General features: G+C 34.4%; 5 protein-coding genes across 5 annotated transcripts; 2 read left to right on the top strand and 3 right to left on the bottom strand.

Annotated features, from left to right (window-relative positions):
* Window positions 1-13: 13 nt before the first annotated feature.
* Window positions 14-2,908, bottom strand: LOC133704681 (DNA-directed RNA polymerase V subunit 7-like). Its single transcript, XM_062129594.1, has 2 exons — window positions 2,734-2,908; window positions 14-808 (listed from the first exon to the last, which is right to left on the bottom strand). The coding sequence occupies exon 2, from the start codon at window positions 782-784 to the stop codon at window positions 254-256; it is 531 nt and encodes a 176-aa protein (XP_061985578.1). The 5' UTR covers window positions 785-808; window positions 2,734-2,908; the 3' UTR covers window positions 14-253.
* A 4,544-nt stretch (window positions 2,909-7,452) lies between these two features.
* LOC133704404 (transcription factor bHLH92-like) lies at window positions 7,453-10,220 on the top strand. Its single transcript, XM_062129213.1, has 5 exons — window positions 7,453-7,620; window positions 8,277-8,328; window positions 8,655-9,062; window positions 9,205-9,495; window positions 9,938-10,220. Exons 1-5 carry the CDS (start codon window positions 7,505-7,507, stop codon window positions 9,983-9,985), a joined length of 915 nt encoding a protein of 304 aa, XP_061985197.1. The 5' UTR covers window positions 7,453-7,504; the 3' UTR covers window positions 9,986-10,220.
* Window positions 10,221-10,940: 720 nt separating this feature from the next.
* LOC133705225 (small ribosomal subunit protein uS19x-like) lies at window positions 10,941-11,700 on the bottom strand. The gene is made up of 2 exons (XM_062130354.1): window positions 11,677-11,700; window positions 10,941-11,429 (listed from the first exon to the last, which is right to left on the bottom strand). The coding sequence occupies exons 1-2, from the start codon at window positions 11,698-11,700 to the stop codon at window positions 11,151-11,153; spliced, it is 303 nt and encodes a 100-aa protein (XP_061986338.1). The 3' UTR covers window positions 10,941-11,150.
* A 798-nt stretch (window positions 11,701-12,498) lies between these two features.
* On the top strand, window positions 12,499-13,127 carry LOC133705998 (histone H1-like). Its single transcript, XM_062131493.1, has one exon. The coding sequence runs from the start codon at window positions 12,588-12,590 to the stop codon at window positions 12,975-12,977; it is 390 nt and encodes a 129-aa protein (XP_061987477.1). The 5' UTR covers window positions 12,499-12,587; the 3' UTR covers window positions 12,978-13,127.
* A 75-nt stretch (window positions 13,128-13,202) lies between these two features.
* On the bottom strand, window positions 13,203-18,082 carry LOC133705997 (calmodulin calcium-dependent NAD kinase-like). Its single transcript, XM_062131492.1, has 9 exons — window positions 17,923-18,082; window positions 17,631-17,825; window positions 17,282-17,505; window positions 17,102-17,163; window positions 15,427-15,639; window positions 14,708-14,837; window positions 14,239-14,579; window positions 13,938-14,082; window positions 13,203-13,516 (listed from the first exon to the last, which is right to left on the bottom strand). Exons 1-9 carry the CDS (start codon window positions 17,930-17,932, stop codon window positions 13,283-13,285), a joined length of 1,554 nt encoding a protein of 517 aa, XP_061987476.1. The 5' UTR covers window positions 17,933-18,082; the 3' UTR covers window positions 13,203-13,282.
* Window positions 18,083-19,327: the final 1,245 nt, after the last annotated feature.

Raw genomic sequence — 19,327 nt, 5'->3', positions numbered from 1 at the left:
ACTAAAGATGAGATGTCCTAAAATCAGGATATAATATCTGTAAACATCTGCAAGCAGAAGGAAACACGAAGTTGCTCAACTTATAGTCTAGCAATCACTGGAGTTGCAAGAACTCAAAGATGACAGTCACAAAAGGAAGTAGAGTGGCACAAGAATATACAACACCATAAACAACCAACAAGCTGGCAGTTATGCCAATCTGATAAAAAGATTTCAGAAGATATGTATATCCAGCCGAGTGCAGACTAAACCTTTAAGACACCGGTCCAAGATAATCGCCCTCTAAACTGACCAAAGCCTGGAATTCCCTCTCTGCCTCTAGCCACTTTGTTCCAAGCACAACAAAACGAACAACCACATCCTTTTCAATCTTTGATGTCTTGTCATTCAAGAATACTGGATTCTCTCCAGGCACATAGCGGTAATCAGGCATTTTCACACAAGAGAGGTAGATATTCTCAATTGGCCCACATCTCAAGAGAACCCCATGCTTAAGCACCTTGTGAACAATCCCGTCTAAGATCTCCCCCCTGAAAATCTTGAAGGTGATACCACTGAAGACAACAGGAAATAGCACATCCCCTGTGTGCTGCCTGACTTTTCCCTCCCCTATGCTCTCCAAAGTCGAGACAGCAAGATAGTATCCGAGATCTTTGGTGGCTCGTTTTTTTGCAAAGTTATCTAAAAGGCGGACAACAATTGACCTTTGGAGCATTAGTCCTTTGGCATCCAAGTTCTCAGCAGGTATTATGACATTCCAGGGCAACTGCACTTTGAGAAACATCCTTTTGCTGTCCACTTTTTTCACCTGTAATAAACCAAAAGGTGAGAAATAAATCAATTTCAGTTCTAGTTTCAGAGTTTTACCAAGAATTTCTTTGGTGATGCAAATCAGCTATAAAGAAGGGACTCTAGAGGTGCAAATTATAGATTAAGTAGCCAATCTAAGTACATTTTAAATCACAATGCACCCTACATAACCCAAACAATACAATAAGGACCAGATATTCAACTGATACATCTTGATAATAACATGTCATGTTTTACCAACCTTAAGTGGCACCAACTAAAATGCTTAAGATACACTAACAAACAATAATGGAAAGAAGAAACTAAGTGCGTATGAGGAGCCTCCTAGCAGACTGACCATTGCAAACTCAACCACAGTGCCAAAAACTCATTACTTCTTGAATTAACTAGGTAGCCCAAATGCTTTCTTTAGGTCCCCAAAGGTTTGCATGGATAATATTATTAATTAGAAGAATTTTTTAAAGAATTCTAACCACATGTACAGGTCAGCTGAGTAAGGACAAAATATGATCTAGAATAGAAACCACAAAAGACAGCAGCAGAATTGTTAAGCCCAGGACTTGAGAATGCAGCTGGAACTTGGGACCATACATTCACAAAGGCATGCAGAGGATGAAGACCAGTTAAACAGCATTTTAGCACACAAAGGCCATTGGCAGACTTTAAATCAAGCAAACATTAACTATATCATCCTTTTCCCACACAATCAAATATCCCCGAGGTTTCAGAGGGGATGTTTTGCATTCATGTCAAGTATAAGTGATGAGGAGAATAAATATAACTCCTAGATTTTAAGGTGGAAATAAAACAAAGGAGAGAAATCACAGAGTAAGGATAGAGTTTGAAAGAACAGAGAGGGGACAGCATTTAGCAATAACTCTAATCGTATTTTATTTCTGTTCAAGGATGCATATACCTAGAATACAAAACAACAAGAAGAAGAACCACTGCACCAGTCAAAGGAGCAGAAAACATAGATGGTTGTCTAGTACAGTCCACAACATACTTCAGAGAATATTAAATCTTAACTACAGCAAGTTCTCCTACATCAGACAGGAGTCTCGATTACCTATACCTAATCAAATAGATATTTGCAGTTCTTCCCTACAACTTAAGTTCTGTTATGAGCTAAACTTTCTATCACACCCAACTAAGATACTTCGAATGTTTCATACATGTATCATGTGTACTGTTAATATGCAACAGTCTTCTCTAGCACTACCAGAGACTGGTGAAGTGTTTCAAAAACATTTACACCTAGAACCCTGACATAGCATTATGTGTGACTCGATTTTAAATGCAAGCTTTCGATCTAAACACAAATCAGGTGTTATGTTTTTGCCGTGATCCAAAACATAACCAAATGTTGATTAAGATCTACAGACACATTCTTATTTGCTGATTTAGAAGGCCCAACATTGTATCATACTTGAAAAAAAATTGTAAGTCTTCCTGAAACCAAACAACTCCATCCATTTACGCATTCACGCAATATCTAGTATTTAGAGTTCTCTCCTCTCCCTAATGCCACCAACAGATAATACCATGGCATGCTAAAATAAGAAAGCACAATTTGAATAATAGCCTCTAAACTCATTTCCATCAACTTTAATACAATATTTTCATAGCTAACAAAGTCCACATTAATAACCTCTTAACATTTCTTGCTTTCTCCTCATGTTGAATAAAAACATACCCATCAACCGGCCTTTACCAAAAACCATTATGAAAAAGAACAGCTACTGACAACCAAGGAAAATTTTACAGACTTGAAAATAAACATGTTCTCGTATGACAAAAAGACGAAATCTTACTAGAATCAATAGAAACGGAAGAATTTAAGGGGGGGGGGGGGGAACCAACTTTCGCGAAATAGGTGCGTTAAAATAGACCAACATCAAAAGGGTTTCAATAATGGAGAACCTGAAATCGTTCGAGATGATGAAAGAACGCCCTTGTTGTTGATGACTCACTGAGGTGTGACTCGTTCTCCTCCTCGGTTCTCTCTTCCCAATTCGCAACGCCTCAGCTGGCACTTGTGCGTGACTGCCCATTTTTGCTTTCGTGCGGCTACTGACTGGATCCAATACAACCCTCTATTGTGTAGTTATGGTGACGGAGGATTTGTATTCAGTAGTGGCACGCCACGTGATTCGCTTTTTGTGACGATGATTTACTTTTTCCCTCAGACCCAACCGTTTTTTTACTCGTGTTTTTATATTTTTAAATTGTTTTAATATGTTAATGTAAAAAATAAATTTTAAAAAATAAAAAATATATTATTTTAATATATATTTAAATAAAAATATATTTTAAAAAATAATCTTACCATAATATTAAATAAATTACCATAATATATTAATAAAAAATATATTTAAAATAAATTTAGTTCGGCATAAACCCCAACCAGATGTTATAATTAAGTTTTTTTTTTTCTTGTTTGCAAGTAATAAAATAAAATTTTGAAAGGTAGAGAAATTATTAAAACGGCATCTTGGCGCATTTATCAATTAAAATCACATGAAACATGTCATTAGCCATGATGGTCCATATTGCAAAGGTGAATTTTGACCGATAAAAATCCTTTCACATTGTTTTGCACCGTAGATGGAAAATGCTTTTAAAAAATTTTAAATTTTTTTTGTTTTAAATTAATATATTTTTAATGTTTTCATATTATTTTAATGTACTATATCAAAAATAATTTTTAAAAAATAAAAAAATATTATTTTAAAGTGTGTTTGAAATGAAAAACATTTTGAAAATTAACTGCTACCATATTCTCAAACACCATTTTAAATCCATAAGACTATGAGCGTGAAATTTCTAGTGCCTGAAACCAATCCAGTTTTGTCCAAGGTTTCAACAATGATTCTAACATTACTGAGGACTTCACTTCACCGAACATACTAGTGATCCACTCCAAAACAACTTCAGTAAAAACAAATGAGGCCACGAGATCGAACAACCAGCTTCCTCAAGAAATGCATCAAAACAATTCTTTCACGCAGTTAAATAGAGATGATCAATGAAAAAAGTTTTCAAGACAAAACCTGATTCAAATAATCTAATGAATGGGATAAGAATGTTTAAAACTATAATATTGATGGGTCATGGTTTCTCAACTCAGCCTCATTTAAGAGATAACGCAGGAAAGTCATAACCTAAAATAAGGCTATGTCTTTTCAGGTGTCCGATCCCACGATTGGGCTCGGGCGCGACACACCCAACTCTACATTAGACGAGGACGCGTCCACGCCCAGTCTCATGTTGGGCCTGAGGGCGACTACGCCTAACTCTACGTGTTCGCGCCCCGTCCCACGACTTGACCCAGGTGCGTCCATGCCCAGTCCCCACGTTGGGCTCGGGGGCGACCATGTCCAACTCTATGTTGGGCGCGGACGTGTCCACGCCTAGTCCCACGACTGGGCCCGGGCGCGTCCACGCCCATCTCTATGTTGGGCGCGAATGCATTGACGCCCAGCTATCTCCTGGGTTTGAGGCGTGAATTAAGTCCAACATCTCTCAGATTGGGTGTGAAACTGAAGAATCACTCTACACTATACCTCCCCTACCCTGAGCCTGAATTAATAATCATGATGCCCATCGTAATACCATTAAATACGAATAAACAGCTCATACTTATATTAATTAGATGTGATGGCATGAATAATAGAATAATATTATTTTATTATTACAAGATTACATCTCTACCCCTCCTACGTTGCATGAAGCAAGTTAAGTCAAATTATATAAAAGGAAAAAACCTTATACTAGGGAGGGAGATTATGAGCTTCTTCTTCCTTAATCCTCCATTTTCTTCCTTCTACTCTTCTCTATCTTTATAAAAACTCATTAATACCTCTATTAATCTCTTGTGTCACATAAAAAAATACATGGTATTAACTTGATCTTCGGAGAGTCCCCGATCAACACTCCCGGGGAACTTTGTACAAGTATTTATTCTAGAAAGAGCTGATATTCCTTCAAAAAAAGATTTGTTCAAGAAAAAGCCTATGTGATCTTGAAATGGAGGTCATTGAATGCACAGTAAAAGATAAAAGATGTAGGGTGATTTTATCTTTTACAATCTCATCAAATATGATACAAGTAGTTATTGATAAACTATGAATACCTAGCTACTTTTCATTAAACAAAAGAAGAAAGTAGCCATAGGACAGCACAGTGATAGCCAGCTATTAGCTCATCACTGGTTGGAACTTGGAAAATATAGAATAAAGTCTCATCTTGGCATCTTGCACCAAAGGTGGGTTGCTACAATGCTGGTGCTTCAAGCATAAACATAATGCTGGTGCTTCAAGCATAAACATAATGCTGCTGCCATTAGGCCACTGGATTTGAATCAAGTGAGTCCCATTTCACTATTTTACTCAATCCTAATGGCCATTGGCATCGTGCTGATGCTTTGATCATCAGCACTCTAGTCTCCCCCTGCATCAATAGAGTCTGCTCATTCCAACTCTCCTCAAATAACTGTCAACACATTCACCAAGAAAAGCAGATCTTATTATTATCCATCATAGCACCCTTGAATTTCCACAGTTTATACATCATTGAAGCACATGATCCTGGCTTCTCTCGATGCAAATGCAAATAACCTGACCCTCCATCTCCGAAACACCTTTGACTTGTAACCCAACAAGCATAAAGTATTCCTATTAATCCACATACACTTAACTTACTCAACAGCCTAGCAGCAGGGAAAGATTAACTGAAAATGTTCAGTGAATTGAATTTGAAACAGAGTTCAAACCAAACACATGTCCATCTATCAGAAAATGTAGAAAAGGAAGTTCCTTTTCTACAGAGGACGTGATTTTTAACGGAATATATTCAATTAATGACGGAAGAACAATCAATGACGTGATTTTTTTGTCTTTTTTTTTTAAATATAATTATTGAAGAACAAAATACACCTTTCTTTTTGTCTTTTATCCCCTTAGTCCTTACACAGGACAGCTACGGAGACGAGGTATATCACGGCACGTATGACAGTGAAACTGATGGTGATGGTGATGATTTTGAAACAGAGAACAATTTGGTTCAGAATCTTCGTACAAATTTTCCATATGATGTCCCAAACCAGCTGTCCGGAAAATAACTCGTTTGTTTTCATATTATTTTATGTGTAAGTATTAAAAATAATTTTTTAAAAATATATATTTTTTAATATATTTTTAAATAAAAAATATTTTAAAAAATATACATATCAAAATAAAAACGAGCTATTAATCTTGCTAGTCAATTGGCCAAGTGCGTCCTAGGAGATGAAAATTATAAAGTTTATTTCATGACCAGTCATGTTTTTATAAAGAATATTTGATAATATAATAATAGTTATTTTTTAAATAATATTTTACTTAAAAATATATTAAAATAATATTTTTTTATTTTTAAAAAATTATTTTTATCATTCGCATATTAAAATGATATAAAAATACTAAAAAAATAATTTAAAATAAAAATAAAATAAAATCATTTTAATTTATTTTCAAGAAAACTTTGAAACAAAAAAAAAACACACTAATCTTCGTGAAAGCTGACATTTAGTTTAGGAAAAAGCCACGATATGACAAACTATACGTTGATCCTTGAATTGTAAAATTGTGTAATTGAATCCTTATTTCATCAAATTAAAAAAAAAAACAAGTAGATATCCCAAAAATATAAAGGTGCGTGAGTTTTTCCCTTTTCTGTAATTTCATCTAGTTCAGGGACCGTGCTGAAATTGTGTATCAAATATTAGGAATAAAAATGAAGATATAGTGAAAAGACGAGATAAGATAAGATTAAAAACAAAAAAATCAATGGTCAGGATTCATTGCGTCATAGAATTGTGTTGGAAATTTGGGCCACTGTATCCGTCAGTTCAAAGTTCTTGCCATATATTAAGTGGCTTGTTATTGCAGATAGATCGTGTTTTTTGTAAAATATTAAATTTTTTAGTTTTAAATTATTATTTTTAAAATGTTTTTAAATTATATTGATATAATAAAATCGAAAATAAAATTAAATAATTAAATAATATATTTTATTTTAATATATTTTAAATAAAAACTACTTTAAAAATTAGCAATTAAATAGTATACGATGTTTAAGATACAATCTGTGTACTGTTGTTTAGCATGAGAAGGAAAAGAGCTGCTGCACAAATGGGAACACTCGGAAAATTTGTTTTAATCGAGGACTGTAAAAAAAAAACTGATTATATAATGTTAAGGTATGTAATCGTTTATATAACTTTAAGACTCGTAAGATTAATTAAAATATATATAACTTGATTTAAATATTTATATTAATAATAAAAAAAATTAATAATTACAACTTGAGTAATATAAAATTTCTTTTTAAGAATTGTATGATGAGAATTCCAATCCCAATATAATCTTTTGATATGTTGGAGTGAATATTAAGTGCGCTAATTTAAATATTTAAAAATAATTTTTATCCTTCTCTCCAACATCTCCTTAACCTTACTCGGCAAGTCCTTTTCAGATGTGAAACTGATCCACACAAAACAAAACACCAAAAAAGAAAAACTGAAAGGCGAGGAGAGAGTTCTTGGAAACGACATCGTTTGTTCTGGACCCTACACCCGCACGTAAATACCTGTCTCGATGAACGAAAATTGCGAAACTTGACACTCTCAAGAAAAAAAAAAAAGAAAAGAAGAATGGAGAATATGCAGAAGCACCAGCATGGTGCTCCCGTGTCTACCAAGATTTCCTTCCTCGATTGCATCGATCTTTCCACCCCTGATATCCAGCAATCTTTTTCCCTCACAAGCAGGTAAATTAAAATAATCTCTTTCTTTTTAATTTCTCCCTGGTAATTAATTAATCCTGTTTTGATTCTATAAAATGGTTTTGTTTAGAGTAGGCGTGTTTGGATTGTGGATTTTTTTTTCTTTTTACGTGAAAAACCATGGACTAAGCCAATAATTCATGGAGGAGGCATTAACGCAGAGTAAGAAATTTTCTGAATTGCCATTAAGTGCGAAAATAAAGGTTTTATTTAAGGGATGAGAAGCATAGACGTTATATTCCTGTTTTGGATGAGCTTTTGGATCCTGATAATCAACTTCATGGTTGGTTTCTTTTCATTTAATTTTTTTTCCTTTTTAATTCCAAAATTGTTACCTTTTCTTTTGTTTTATGAATTTACCGACAATAAAATGGAAGCAGTGATTGATTGTTTGTTTGTTTTTTGTTTTTGGATATATTATATGGTAGTAGGAGACTATAAGGAGACGGGTATTACATTGGAATTGAAGTCCCCGAAGATGATCCTGAAGCTCCCAGTGTCTGGCCTGCCGATGGTATTTCAATTCTTTTTTTTCTTTTTAATCCACTAATTTTTATTGAAAAGATTTTTCTTGGTGTTTTTAGAAGAAAAAAAATGGGTTGTTATTAGCAATTTCCTTTTTTTGGTGGTTGGTGTCTCAGATATTTTGCCTGGTTTGAGGCGGACTACGTAGAAGTTTCATCAACAACCACTGTAAGTTCTTGCAAACATATTTGAAAGTATTAAGGATATTTGTGAGTCTCAGTTATTTATTCATGACATGAAGTGCGATGTAAACCCTACACATGCACATGATTACATGTCATGCAAGGACATTGGGTATTAGACATTTATTGCCTTCAGAACAGAGCCCATTTATCGTTTGGACTTTTCATATGATACGAAAATGGCCCCTAAAAGAAGCTAAGCCAACCACAAAATTTACTCAAGAGAAATCGCCATGACCTGAACAACAAAACTGACCAATTGCTAAATGTGCCTCATTTGCATTTACCCTGCGTTTTGAACACAAAATCCAGTTTAAGGAGACAGTTATCTATAGCAGTTGGAAACTGAAGTTTGAACTTCCTGGCAAAGGGCAAGGGAGAGGACTGGAGATGGATCATTTCTTTCAACAGCAATTCCTGCAAGGTGATGTCTTCTGCTATGCGAATGGTCCTGTAAATCAAAGTGCTTTTGTGCCATATATATGCAGACCTTGGGGTGGAAGCGAAGCTGGGGTAGGGAGTTCTTCTATGGGGGTATATCCTACTAACATGAACAGAAGAATGATAGAATTCATGAGGAGAAGTTTCACGGTAAAGATTGAAACTCAAGAACCTGATAGCAAACGATGTTATCGTCATAAGATGAGTGAGAGATTGAGGAGACAGAGGGAGAGAAATGGTTACTTGGCTCTGCATTCTTTGTTACCCCATGACACCAAGGTTAGTTATCAATAACTTGCGTGCTAATTAATCACCATTCACTGGTGTTTATTATGCATTGCAGGTATATATGGTAGTTGCTTTTAGTTATTAATCAAAATGGTTATTTTATCAATTTCTTTTGTGTGATCTTGATTTGCAGAAAGATAAGAACTCGATTATGCTAATGGCAGCAAAGAAGATTCAAGAGCTGGAGATGTACAAGGAGATGTTGAAGAGGAGAAATGATGAGATTGAAGAGAGATTGGCAGCAAGTGGAATCAGAAACGTTGAGAGTACAAAGATTAGAATTGAAGTAGCCAATCCAACATCAGCGGTGGATCCTATGATAGATGTTCTCAAGTGCTTGAAGAGTTTGGGAACAAAAACCAGAAGCATTCAATCACAGTTTTCTGATCAGGAACTTGTGGCAGTAATGGAAATTGAAACTAAGGTATTCCTACCACTCGTTATCTCTTGTTACTTTCCAACAATGGTCTTTTTAACTGGGCAAATTTTGATGCAGCATATCACGCATGGTATACTTGTGCTTGTTATTATCACTTTAGTGCTTAGTAATAAATAGCAGCTGCAGCCTATTAGTCTCGACAGAGAGAATTGGAAACAAAGACACCATTTTTCACGATCCGTCAGTATTTACTTCGTTGTATCTATTTCAGGCATAGCAGCCAAAACGCACTAAAACGACTTATCTTTGGCCACAAACTTGTTTTATTTTTCATCCATGGAATGGAAGGGTCAATTTCAACTTTCTCCTCATGCTGATGCTGGCCTTGTGAACATAAAAACATAGACATGATAAAATATGCACGATTATAATATATATATATACACACCTTTTATTGATGCTAATTGTGTGTTTCAAATGTTGCCAGATTGAAGCTGCTGAGATAGAAAATGCGGTGAAAAGGACACTAGCATGATATTGACAAGAATTCCCACGCCGTTTCCTGGAAGGTTAGATAGAAGCCAAAGGAGAAAACCAAAACAAACGTGATCGTAACACCAGTCAGCTTGACTGTACAGTTTCGACAGATTGTAAAGTAATTGAGGTTAACAACGTTGAATGTCACTGACTGGTTAGCTTCTCGATGGTTGAATTGTCTTTGAACTTTGATTGACTAAAATAAAAGCTTGAAAGACTTTTATTTGCGGCTAGGCAAGCATTGTATTATGTTTTTTTTTTAATTATACTATTATCCATGATCAAAGAAAGGTTCAATAAAAAGACCAGTTGAGCAGTCGGCCATTTTCAAACCTGTTAAGTTAGGCCAGGACACCTTGCATTTCCTCTGGAAAGCAGTGATCTGTGTACCTCCCCTTTCAGAAATTAATAAACAAGGAAAGCGGCAAATGTCATTCTTTTTTCTTACTTGGGAAGTGATACGAGGATTTATCATAGTTAGCTCAGTGCCAGAAGCCCAGAGCACCCGTAATCCTATTAGGCTTCATCAACATGGCTTCTTTTTTAAGACATTTTATAAAAGTTGGCATCATAACAAAGAGTCTGGGAATTGACTTTTACCTTTATATCATAATTCAGAGGTTATTTTCTTGAATAATTTATAGCAAAAATAATTTTAAAATAACTTTAAATTAGAGGTGTATATGACAAAACACTCGTGACAAAGAATGAGACATGACAAGCTAGGACTGGGTCGGAAAAGCCAGCACAATTCTGAGACCAGACAACAGAAGCTGCGATCAAGTCAAATAAGCCAGCAAGGAGATATTCCAATCTCAGAAGCTTGCAAACACTAAAAAGACCGTGTCTTTTCAGTTTATCTTATCAAAGAATGAAAGGTCACAAAAAACTGAAATGATAGTGCGCAGCATACCAGACATCTAAAACAACATAGTAAAAGTGGAAGCAGAAAATCCAAAAACATGTTTAAGCTAATATAAAATATTATAATAAACCATCCTGAATCATCTCTCTAACCCGGATAAACGAGTGAAATTCTCTAGACCTATAAATGGAAACACAAAATGACGCCATTAATCAACTAAATCGACAAAAATTTGACCACCTCAGATGTCATCAAAAGATAGGAAAGAACTGGAGTATCCTAGCTGCTGCAAAACATCTCACTTGAGAGGAATGAACCTAGAGGAATGGGTAGCACCAATACCAGGCCTACCATGCTTGACAGACTTGTATGAGATTGAGAACTCGGCAAGATAATGCCCAATCATTTCAGGCTTGATTTCAACCTGATTGAATGTCTTGCCATTGTACTCTCCAATGATGCTTCCGATCATTTCAGGTACAATGATCATGTTTCTTAAGTGTGTTCGGACTGGTTCAGGCTTCTCGCCAGCAGGGGCCTCCCTTTTCTGTTCCAGAACATTAAAAAAGAAATAAATCTCAAATTTTTACAATCAGAAATCAATGAAAAGTTATCAAACAAACCCATCAAATGAACTATAGATGGACATACGAGCCCCATCAATTGATTTGAGCTTAATAAGACTTCATACACCTAAAGTTTTCTATTATAAATGGTACAGTGGAGAGCGCATTTAGAAGCAAACATTTTAACGCACAACATATGATTAAGGCCTGATAGAACGATTGCTCTAAATTATAGAGAGCTTGAAAAATCACCCTTACCCAAAAAACCTTTAGACCAGGCATTCGAGGTAAGGTGATATTTTATCATGATACAACTGTTTTTTATAAATTATATGGAATTAAATTGCTTTTTTTATTGCATGGTAAAATTAATAATTTAACCATAAAATAAAAAAATATATTGTCTATTTCTCATGCGTGATTTGGTCTTCTTGTTTTTTTTCTAAACAGTGTCACTACTTTAATGTTCTTGAAAACAAAATCAACATAACTCTTTCACATGTTTTTTTTCTTCATTTTACACTAGTTTTATTGTTAACTTGAAGGTTACTCATGGACATTATTGTAATTGATATATATTAAAAATTATTTTAAAAAAACTTGTCGAGGCGTGCATAGCACGCGCCAACATTTGAACGACCCCTACACTGTTTGGGCGCCACCTATAGGGTCATCTGGCCACGAAACATCACCTTTCAGAGTGGCATTTAGAAGGTTTCAGCACCCCCTACATGATGAGGCGGCACATAGCCTAGAAATGCTTTTAGTTTGGTGTCGATGATCTTATTTTTTACCGTACTTTTTTGTCTCTTCTCCTTGAATTCAATATTATCCCCTTTAAAAAATTCAAACCAATCCCTTCAATTTTATTTTCTTTAACATTTGGTCTATGTCATCTTGGTTATTATTTTTTTTTTATTATGTATAGGTCATTAAATTACAAATATATTTCAACCGTCCCTCTTATTTTTTAATTCTTAAGATTTGGTCACATTTCTTCATATTAATGTTTTCTATTTTCAATAAGCTATAAAATTATTTGTCCCCTTTAATATATATTTAATTTATTAAAAATTGATCTTTGTTTTTTTTTTTCCCGTTTTCTTTGTGTTGGATTATCAAATGACACGTCGTTTCATACTGTTATGTTATTTTCGGGATTTTGATGTATGCTGATGGTCAAGGAGGCGATTGTGGCTTTGAAGGAAAGGAGTGGATCGAGCCAGATTGCAATTGCTAAGTTCATCGAAGAGAAGCATAAGTCCAACCTCCCCACCAATTTCAAGAAACTGCTGGTTGTTCAATTGAAGAAACTTGTTGCTAATGGCAAGCTAGTTAAGGTCAAGAACTCCTTCAAGCTCCCTCCTAAATCTTCCGCTAAGGATGCTGCTTCTGTGAAGAAAGCGGCTCCAGCGAAGCCCAAGGCCGCAGCTAAGCCTAAGCCGGAAAAGGCTGCTAAGGCTGAGGCTGTAAAGTCTCCGGCGAAAAAGGCAGTAAAGAAACCCAAGAGTATTATTAAGTCGCCGGTGAAGAAGGCAGTTAGGAAGACCAAGAAGTGAAAGCAGTTTGTGTGGATAGAATGACAGGATTTGTAAATTGAGGGTTTACTTGGGTTTATTTGGGTATAGAATCGCTTGATTTTTTTAGGAGAAATAATTGCTATGTAATTCAACTTCTATTTGAAATGGAATTATTTGTTTTAGCGTGTATTGGTATGGCTATGGATTATATTTTTTAAAAATATTTTTTAAAAAAATTTATCATTAGATAAGCATCATCAAAAATTAAAAAAAAAAACTTTTAAAACTCATAAAAATAATTCAAAGTTAATAGCGTAGCATCATCCATTTGGCAGAAAGCACAATCATGATTTTTCGATGTTTAGAATAGAGGTTCTGAGCTCCGATTGAACAGTGTGCCTGGAAGGATCCAAGACGATGTCTTTCCAAACAGAGCCCGGCTCGAAAATGGGGCTGGGGTCTGTGTAAAGCTCGTAGATGGAGTCTGCTTCAGCCCTCAAATTGCTTACATTTGTCAAGCATTTGTACCCCTCTGGATCAATCAGGAGCTTGTTGTCCCCATCTTTCCATGCTATCAGCTGCATTCATTTTGTGCCCATCAAAAAGTCAGTGTAAATAAAAAAATTCAAAACACAAAACATGATGGGTCCCACTGTTTATTTATTGTACAAAAGTGAACAGCTGCTGTATGGGACAGAAAAAAGCAGCATGAAACTGTAACTGCTGATCTGCGTTCAAAACACAAAACATGATGGGTCCTCCTGAAATAAATCACGTTTCCTTAATTATCAAACGCTTGTTTTCTGAAATTTATTTCAAAAGTAAAAGCAACCCGAATACCCTCGAAATCTATTGAAATAAATTAGAGGTGCCACGTCAATGCTTGACAAACCCTGTCATGAAGCTTGAGGCGCTGTGCATTTGTGCGTGCCAGTCATTTTGTGAAAGAAAACAAGCACGAGATGCATGAGAATAAGCCTGATGGAAGAGTCTACTTACACTAGGCGGTGCTCCCACTGAATTGGTGCAATAAAGCCTGGCATTATCAACAAGTTGGCAGTATCTTTCAAATGCGCCGGCGAATCTCTTGTGAGACTTTAACTGGGAATTCACCCTCACTGCCCTTCTTGTCGTTATGGCTCTCCTGTTCAAAATCCCAGAAAAACATACCCTCTTTCATTGCTACCATGTACCATATGACAATCAACGAGAATGATGTTGATTACTACACAGCTAGTTTTATATATGTTTAATTACCGGAGAGAAAAACCCACTAGTTTTATCATGTTTCGATTTTTACCTGATGCCCCTAACAACAGCTAGGTAGGGGTCACAGACAACTCCAACCAGCTCTATTCTGTATGGTTTCCTGCCAGTCAATTCTCCATTCTCGTTGTTTAATCGCTGGTCTTCTTCCTCTTGCTCTACCTTTTCCCAGTAATTTTCATCAACGGTCCCATCCTCAGCAACCTGGTAACCTGGTCCCATTCGGTAACGACACGCGTGCACATTACGAGCCATGGCAATTGTTTGCTCCACAAAAGGCTCCCATGAAAGGGTGCCATCCATGATCACATCCCGTCCTTCATTCAGTGCAGTTACTAGAAGCGATGATGCAGCATCGGTTGATGATTGGTGCACCTATAACAGACAACAAGATTAATTGCAGAATGGGATTGATTTCAACTTTATGATCCTGGAATGTTTTGTTTTTTAAAGCTAAAAATCTCTATCCAGGTGGGAAAAAAGAGGGGGGATGGAGTCTTTACCAGTTCAGCAGTTTGAAGCATGTCATCGTGATGGCCCATGGAGCTAATGGCTCTGTAGATGACATCCGACTCTTTGAATGCATCTGCCTCTACCACAACCGCCTTTGCCTTTGCTCCTGACCAGAACGGTCTGCCCAATTATTGATCAGTGTCCCGTCAAATCACAATCACAATGCATGCTCTATTTGCCACAGCTAAAGTTAATCATCTTTACTCCGGGCCCCATTGTTTATTGAATTCCGTAAATTAAATTTTCTTTCGACAAGATATTTGGCATGTTAAAAGGGGTATTCTTGAATCCTAGGCTTTATAAAAGTTTCGGGAATGTAACGAAAAGTTAAAAAAAAATATCTGAGAAATAAAACAATTTGAATAGCAATTTAAAATTACTATTAAAAACATATTTTAAAATACGATTATTATTTCAAATAGTAGTTGTGTATAAAAATAATATTCTCAAACACAATTATATTTGTGCTATTTTTTAAATATTTTTCAATATATGTTATTTTTTCAACATTTTTAGCGTTATTAAAAAAAAAGAGAGACCATGTTGAAGCCCTATTACTCTCAAAGTCTTTCGTTTTTTAAGGTAGCTGATACCCTGCTTTCATGCATGTTATACATATTTCTATTTCTAGATTTAAATTATGCAGATAATAGAAAAATCGTGAAAGTTATTTTTAATGTTTGCGAGGTAAAATTTGATAAATCCATACTCTTTGAGAATATCTTTGGTGACAGTGCTCTTGCCAGCCCCCATACCACCACCCATAAGCAGCAGCACCGGACTTCTCTCACTCAGTGCCACCGGCACCATGACCTCCGTACAATGTGATCCCCCCTGGCCGATTGCTTTCAATTCCTCAACTATAGTAGAAAATGCCCTTGTAACCTTCAAGTTCTTGGTCACCCTCTCAAATCTTTGTTTTCTGCCAAAACCCACAAAAATTAAAACCATGACGATAATATAAACTATCCATTCGATTCCTGAAACCAGAAACTTCGGTGTGGTATAAATGAAAAACCACGGCACCTCTGGCCCTTCATAAAAGAGAAAAATGAGGCCAAGTGGAAGTGGGTCAATTGAAAAATAAAAAAAAAAAATAGTGTAATCTTACAAATTAATTAAGAACATACAAATTAAGAGCTCAATTTGTTTAACATAAAAAAAATTAAAGTGCCAGGAAAATTCATAATTAAAAATTCGAAATTAAAAGGTAAATAAATTATATTGGTCAAGATCAAGGTGGAAACGAGATGAAGAGACGGGAATTGCCCTCACTAATTTCTTATTTCCTAAAATAAATCATGCATAATTGATCCAAGAAAGAATAATATTTATGGTAAATTTGAAAAGAGAAATAAAGAGATAGAACATTATGTAAAATAATAAATAGAGAATACTAGCCACATAATTTCTTACAAAAGAAAGAAAAATAGAGAAAGGTAGGCCGAAGTTTAAGGGACAATAAAAAAAAATCAAGTTTTTTTTTTTATTTAACCTAAGTCAATTGAAGTAATTTCTATTCTAAAAAAATAATTCTACTTAAATAAAATTAAATAAATTATAAATTAGTGTGTTTAAAAATGTGGTAACAGTTGTTTTTCAAAATATCTTTTATTTCAAAACATATTAAAATAATATTTTTTTATTTTTTAAAAATTATTTTTAACATCATTCCATTAAAATGATCTGAAAACATAAAAAAAATTAATTTAAAATAAAAATAAATTAAAAAAATAAAATTTTAAAAACATAATACCAAAGACACTCAGATTCAGTTCAACCGTATAAGCATTTTATCTAGAGGGTGTTTGTTTTAATGGTGAAGGTACATGTTTGAATGTAAAACCACTAAAAAAAACTATAAAACACAAAAAATATTAACTTTTATAATTAAATTTTATACATAATTAAATTATAGCTAACCCAATCTCAACCACAAAATCACTTCCAGAGGAGTTACGACAGGCAGGATAAGATCATTGTACTTCGAAGTTCAAACTTGTCAATAATGAAGAACATTGATTGTGTCGTGCAAAGCAGCACTACTGTATAAAATATAATATTATATATTAATTATTATAGTATCACATCTCAAGCTGTGCAAGGCATGGACGGGTTAAGTCAATGAGTAATATAATATTACAAGTCATTGTCATCAAACCCTGTCTGGGATTAAATAATAAAAATAAAAATTATATTTAATATTTTAATATCTTGTACAAAAAGAATTTATGACTACCCATGTTATGTTACTTGGACCCCGGATTACCCTGTCGAGCCGGGTTTTATGAATATGCCAAGAGCTAAAACAAACCTATAATTAATAATTACTACATGTTAAAATCGTTTGAAAAATGTAAAAGAAATTGCAGAATGTGAATTACCTTGTGGCAGCCATTACAATGCCTTTGAGCTTTGGTTTCTTCACGGATTCGACATCTATAACCTGCCATCCATACATAAAATTAGATTCAAGAGCATAAGACAACAAAAACAAGAAACAGAAAATAAAGGGTAGTGTTCCTTTGCTTTTTATTATTTGGTTCTGAAAATTGATGATAAACCTGACTGATAAACAGAGATGCTCTGCTCCAATGAAATGCGAAATAAGTGAGGATGCATTTTTCAAATTCCTCCATCAGCTTCACATACAGAGATTCAAACTCAGGTAGATTAGCAAAAAAATCATAGATGTTATTCTCACACCCTTCAGATCTTTTCAGATAATCATAAGCCAATTTGCATAGCCGTGGACACTCATCTGCATCTGCAAATCCCATCTGCCTAGCTACAAAGACCAGTAAAGTGAAAAATGGGTAAAATTTCTTCTTTCTTGACTCTTGAGAAAAATACATTATTTGTCAACAAAAAGTAATACAAGTGAACAGTTTATAATTACTTAAATTAATTTACCAACATAATCGGAGAATCTTTCAAGATTTCCCAAACGGCCAGATTCTGTCCTGACTAAACCTGGAATGATGTGGTCTATTCTAGCCTTTGATTTTCTCTGATAGTAGAGAGTTGTGGCAGCAGTACTGATGAAACCCAGTAAGGAAGCGGCAAGAACTCGTGTCAAAGTGACTTTGGCATGGCCGCTATTATTATCTAAAAGAAAGGAAGGAACCGTCGTCAAAGCTTTTTTTTCTTACTAGAAAACGATCAGACAGAGAGATTACGCAGAGAAAGAAAAAAGAAGGCTTACCTGGCTGCATCTTGTTGAAGCTTAGAGGAGGCTTCACTGCAGATTTGAGATCGTTTTGACGGGCTTTAGATGATTTTACCGATGACAGATGGAGCTCATCTCATGATAAAACGAAGATGTGACTTTGTGGGCCTTCGTTTTCATCAAGATAAAGGATAATAAATAATTTTTAAAATGCTTAGCGATTCCCACATGACAAATAAAAAAACATTTCTTTGATTTGATACACATCCTTTCACGTTTTATTAATTAAAATAAAAGTTAAAATATATGGAATTTTTATTCTACATGTGTCTTTATTTGTTATGTATTGTAATACTGAATCCACGGTTTTATTCTTTATAAATTCTTTTTTAAATGTTTTTCTAGATGTAAAACGGGTTTTTTCAGTTCATTTGTTAAATGACTTCGTTGCCCTTTAGTTAACAATGGTTTATGGTCTTTTTTTGGCATTTTGTATTTTTAGCTACAGTGTAATGATTCTATCGCGATTCAAATTTTTTAAAGCTTGATTTTATGAGCTAATTTGTAATTGAAAAATATTTCCTTTTTTTAATAATTATTGAGTTCAGAGGGTAGGATGATGTTTTTGAAAAAAAAAAAAAAACATTAAAAGCTAATGCCAGAGCGTGTTAGTTGTGTTTGGGCAGTGTGTTATGGTGGTTAAAAAAGATTTGTCATCCTTTTTTTTTTTTTTTTGAAAAATTAGTGGAACTGATATATCACTAAACGTCTGGATGCTTGATCTTAATACGTAATCGAATCCAATAAAGTTGAGTTTGTTATTTTGCTCAACTTATTAGCACTCGGGTTCAGTGCGCAACCAACTTCAATAAAAATTATATTTTGATATCTCTTCATGGTTTCATACCCTTCAGTACTTGGAGGTGTAGGGTAAGGCCTCTCAAGGAAAAGAAATTTGTGTAAAACATGTTGATACCGAATATAGTAAAAACAAAAAGGCCAATGTCATGTCACCGAGAAAGAGTTAGAGTAGGGGTAAATATGAAAATATATGAAAATAGAATGATATCGGTTTGTTATTGCATTTCAAAAGTATTTTTTAAAAAATTTAAATTTTATATTTTTTTTTCTTTACTTCAAATTAAAATTTTTTTAGTGTTTTTAGATTATTTTGATGCGCTAATATCAAAATTAATTTTTAAAAAATAAAAAAAATCATTTTTTATATATTTTAAAGTGAAAAACACTTTAAAAAGCAACCGCAACCACACTCTCAAATATATTACCCTAAGTTGGTGATGGATGCGATACATTTGGAACCGTTGGAATAATATTTTGTACATTGATAATTGATGGCTATTTTAGGAAAGATATCATCTATCTTCACTTGGAATATTTTTTTTTGTTTTAAAAGTATTTTTTTAAAAAAATTCTTGTTTTG

The sequence above is a fragment of the Populus nigra genome, chromosome 10 (assembly GCF_951802175.1).
Source record: "Populus nigra chromosome 10, ddPopNigr1.1, whole genome shotgun sequence".
NCBI classification, from domain to species: domain Eukaryota; kingdom Viridiplantae; phylum Streptophyta; class Magnoliopsida; order Malpighiales; family Salicaceae; genus Populus; species Populus nigra.
This window is presented reverse-complemented; position numbering and strand designations above follow the sequence as displayed.

What these genes read in the sequence shown, in the direction of transcription:
- LOC133704681 (XM_062129594.1), bottom strand. Translation starts at nt 784, where the DNA reads ATGTTTCTCAAAGTGCAGTTGCCCTGGAATGTCATAATACCTGCTGAG.
- LOC133704404 (XM_062129213.1), top strand. Translation starts at nt 7,505, where the DNA reads ATGGAGAATATGCAGAAGCACCAGCATGGTGCTCCCGTGTCTACCAAG. An exon ending in TCTTTTTCCCTCACAAGCAG is followed by an intron (nt 7,621 to 8,276) that starts GTAAATTAAAAT and finishes TTGGTGTCTCAG; the next exon opens with ATATTTTGCCTGGTTTGAGG. An exon ending in TGTTACCCCATGACACCAAG is followed by an intron (nt 9,063 to 9,204) that starts GTTAGTTATCAA and finishes CTTGATTTGCAG; the next exon opens with AAAGATAAGAACTCGATTAT.
- LOC133705225 (XM_062130354.1), bottom strand. Translation starts at nt 11,700, where the DNA reads ATGCCTGGTCTAAAGGTTTTTTGG. An exon ending in CTGGTCTAAAGGTTTTTTGG is followed by an intron (nt 11,430 to 11,676) that starts GTAAGGGTGATT and finishes TAAAAATTTGAG; the next exon opens with ATTTATTTCTTTTTTAATGT.
- LOC133705998 (XM_062131493.1), top strand. Translation starts at nt 12,588, where the DNA reads ATGCTGATGGTCAAGGAGGCGATTGTGGCTTTGAAGGAAAGGAGTGGA.
- LOC133705997 (XM_062131492.1), bottom strand. An exon ending in ATTGTAATGGCTGCCACAAG is followed by an intron (nt 15,640 to 17,101) that starts GTAATTCACATT and finishes GGGTTTTGGCAG; the next exon opens with AAAACAAAGATTTGAGAGGG. An exon ending in ACCAAAGATATTCTCAAAGA is followed by an intron (nt 14,838 to 15,426) that starts GTATGGATTTAT and finishes ATAATTGGGCAG; the next exon opens with ACCGTTCTGGTCAGGAGCAA.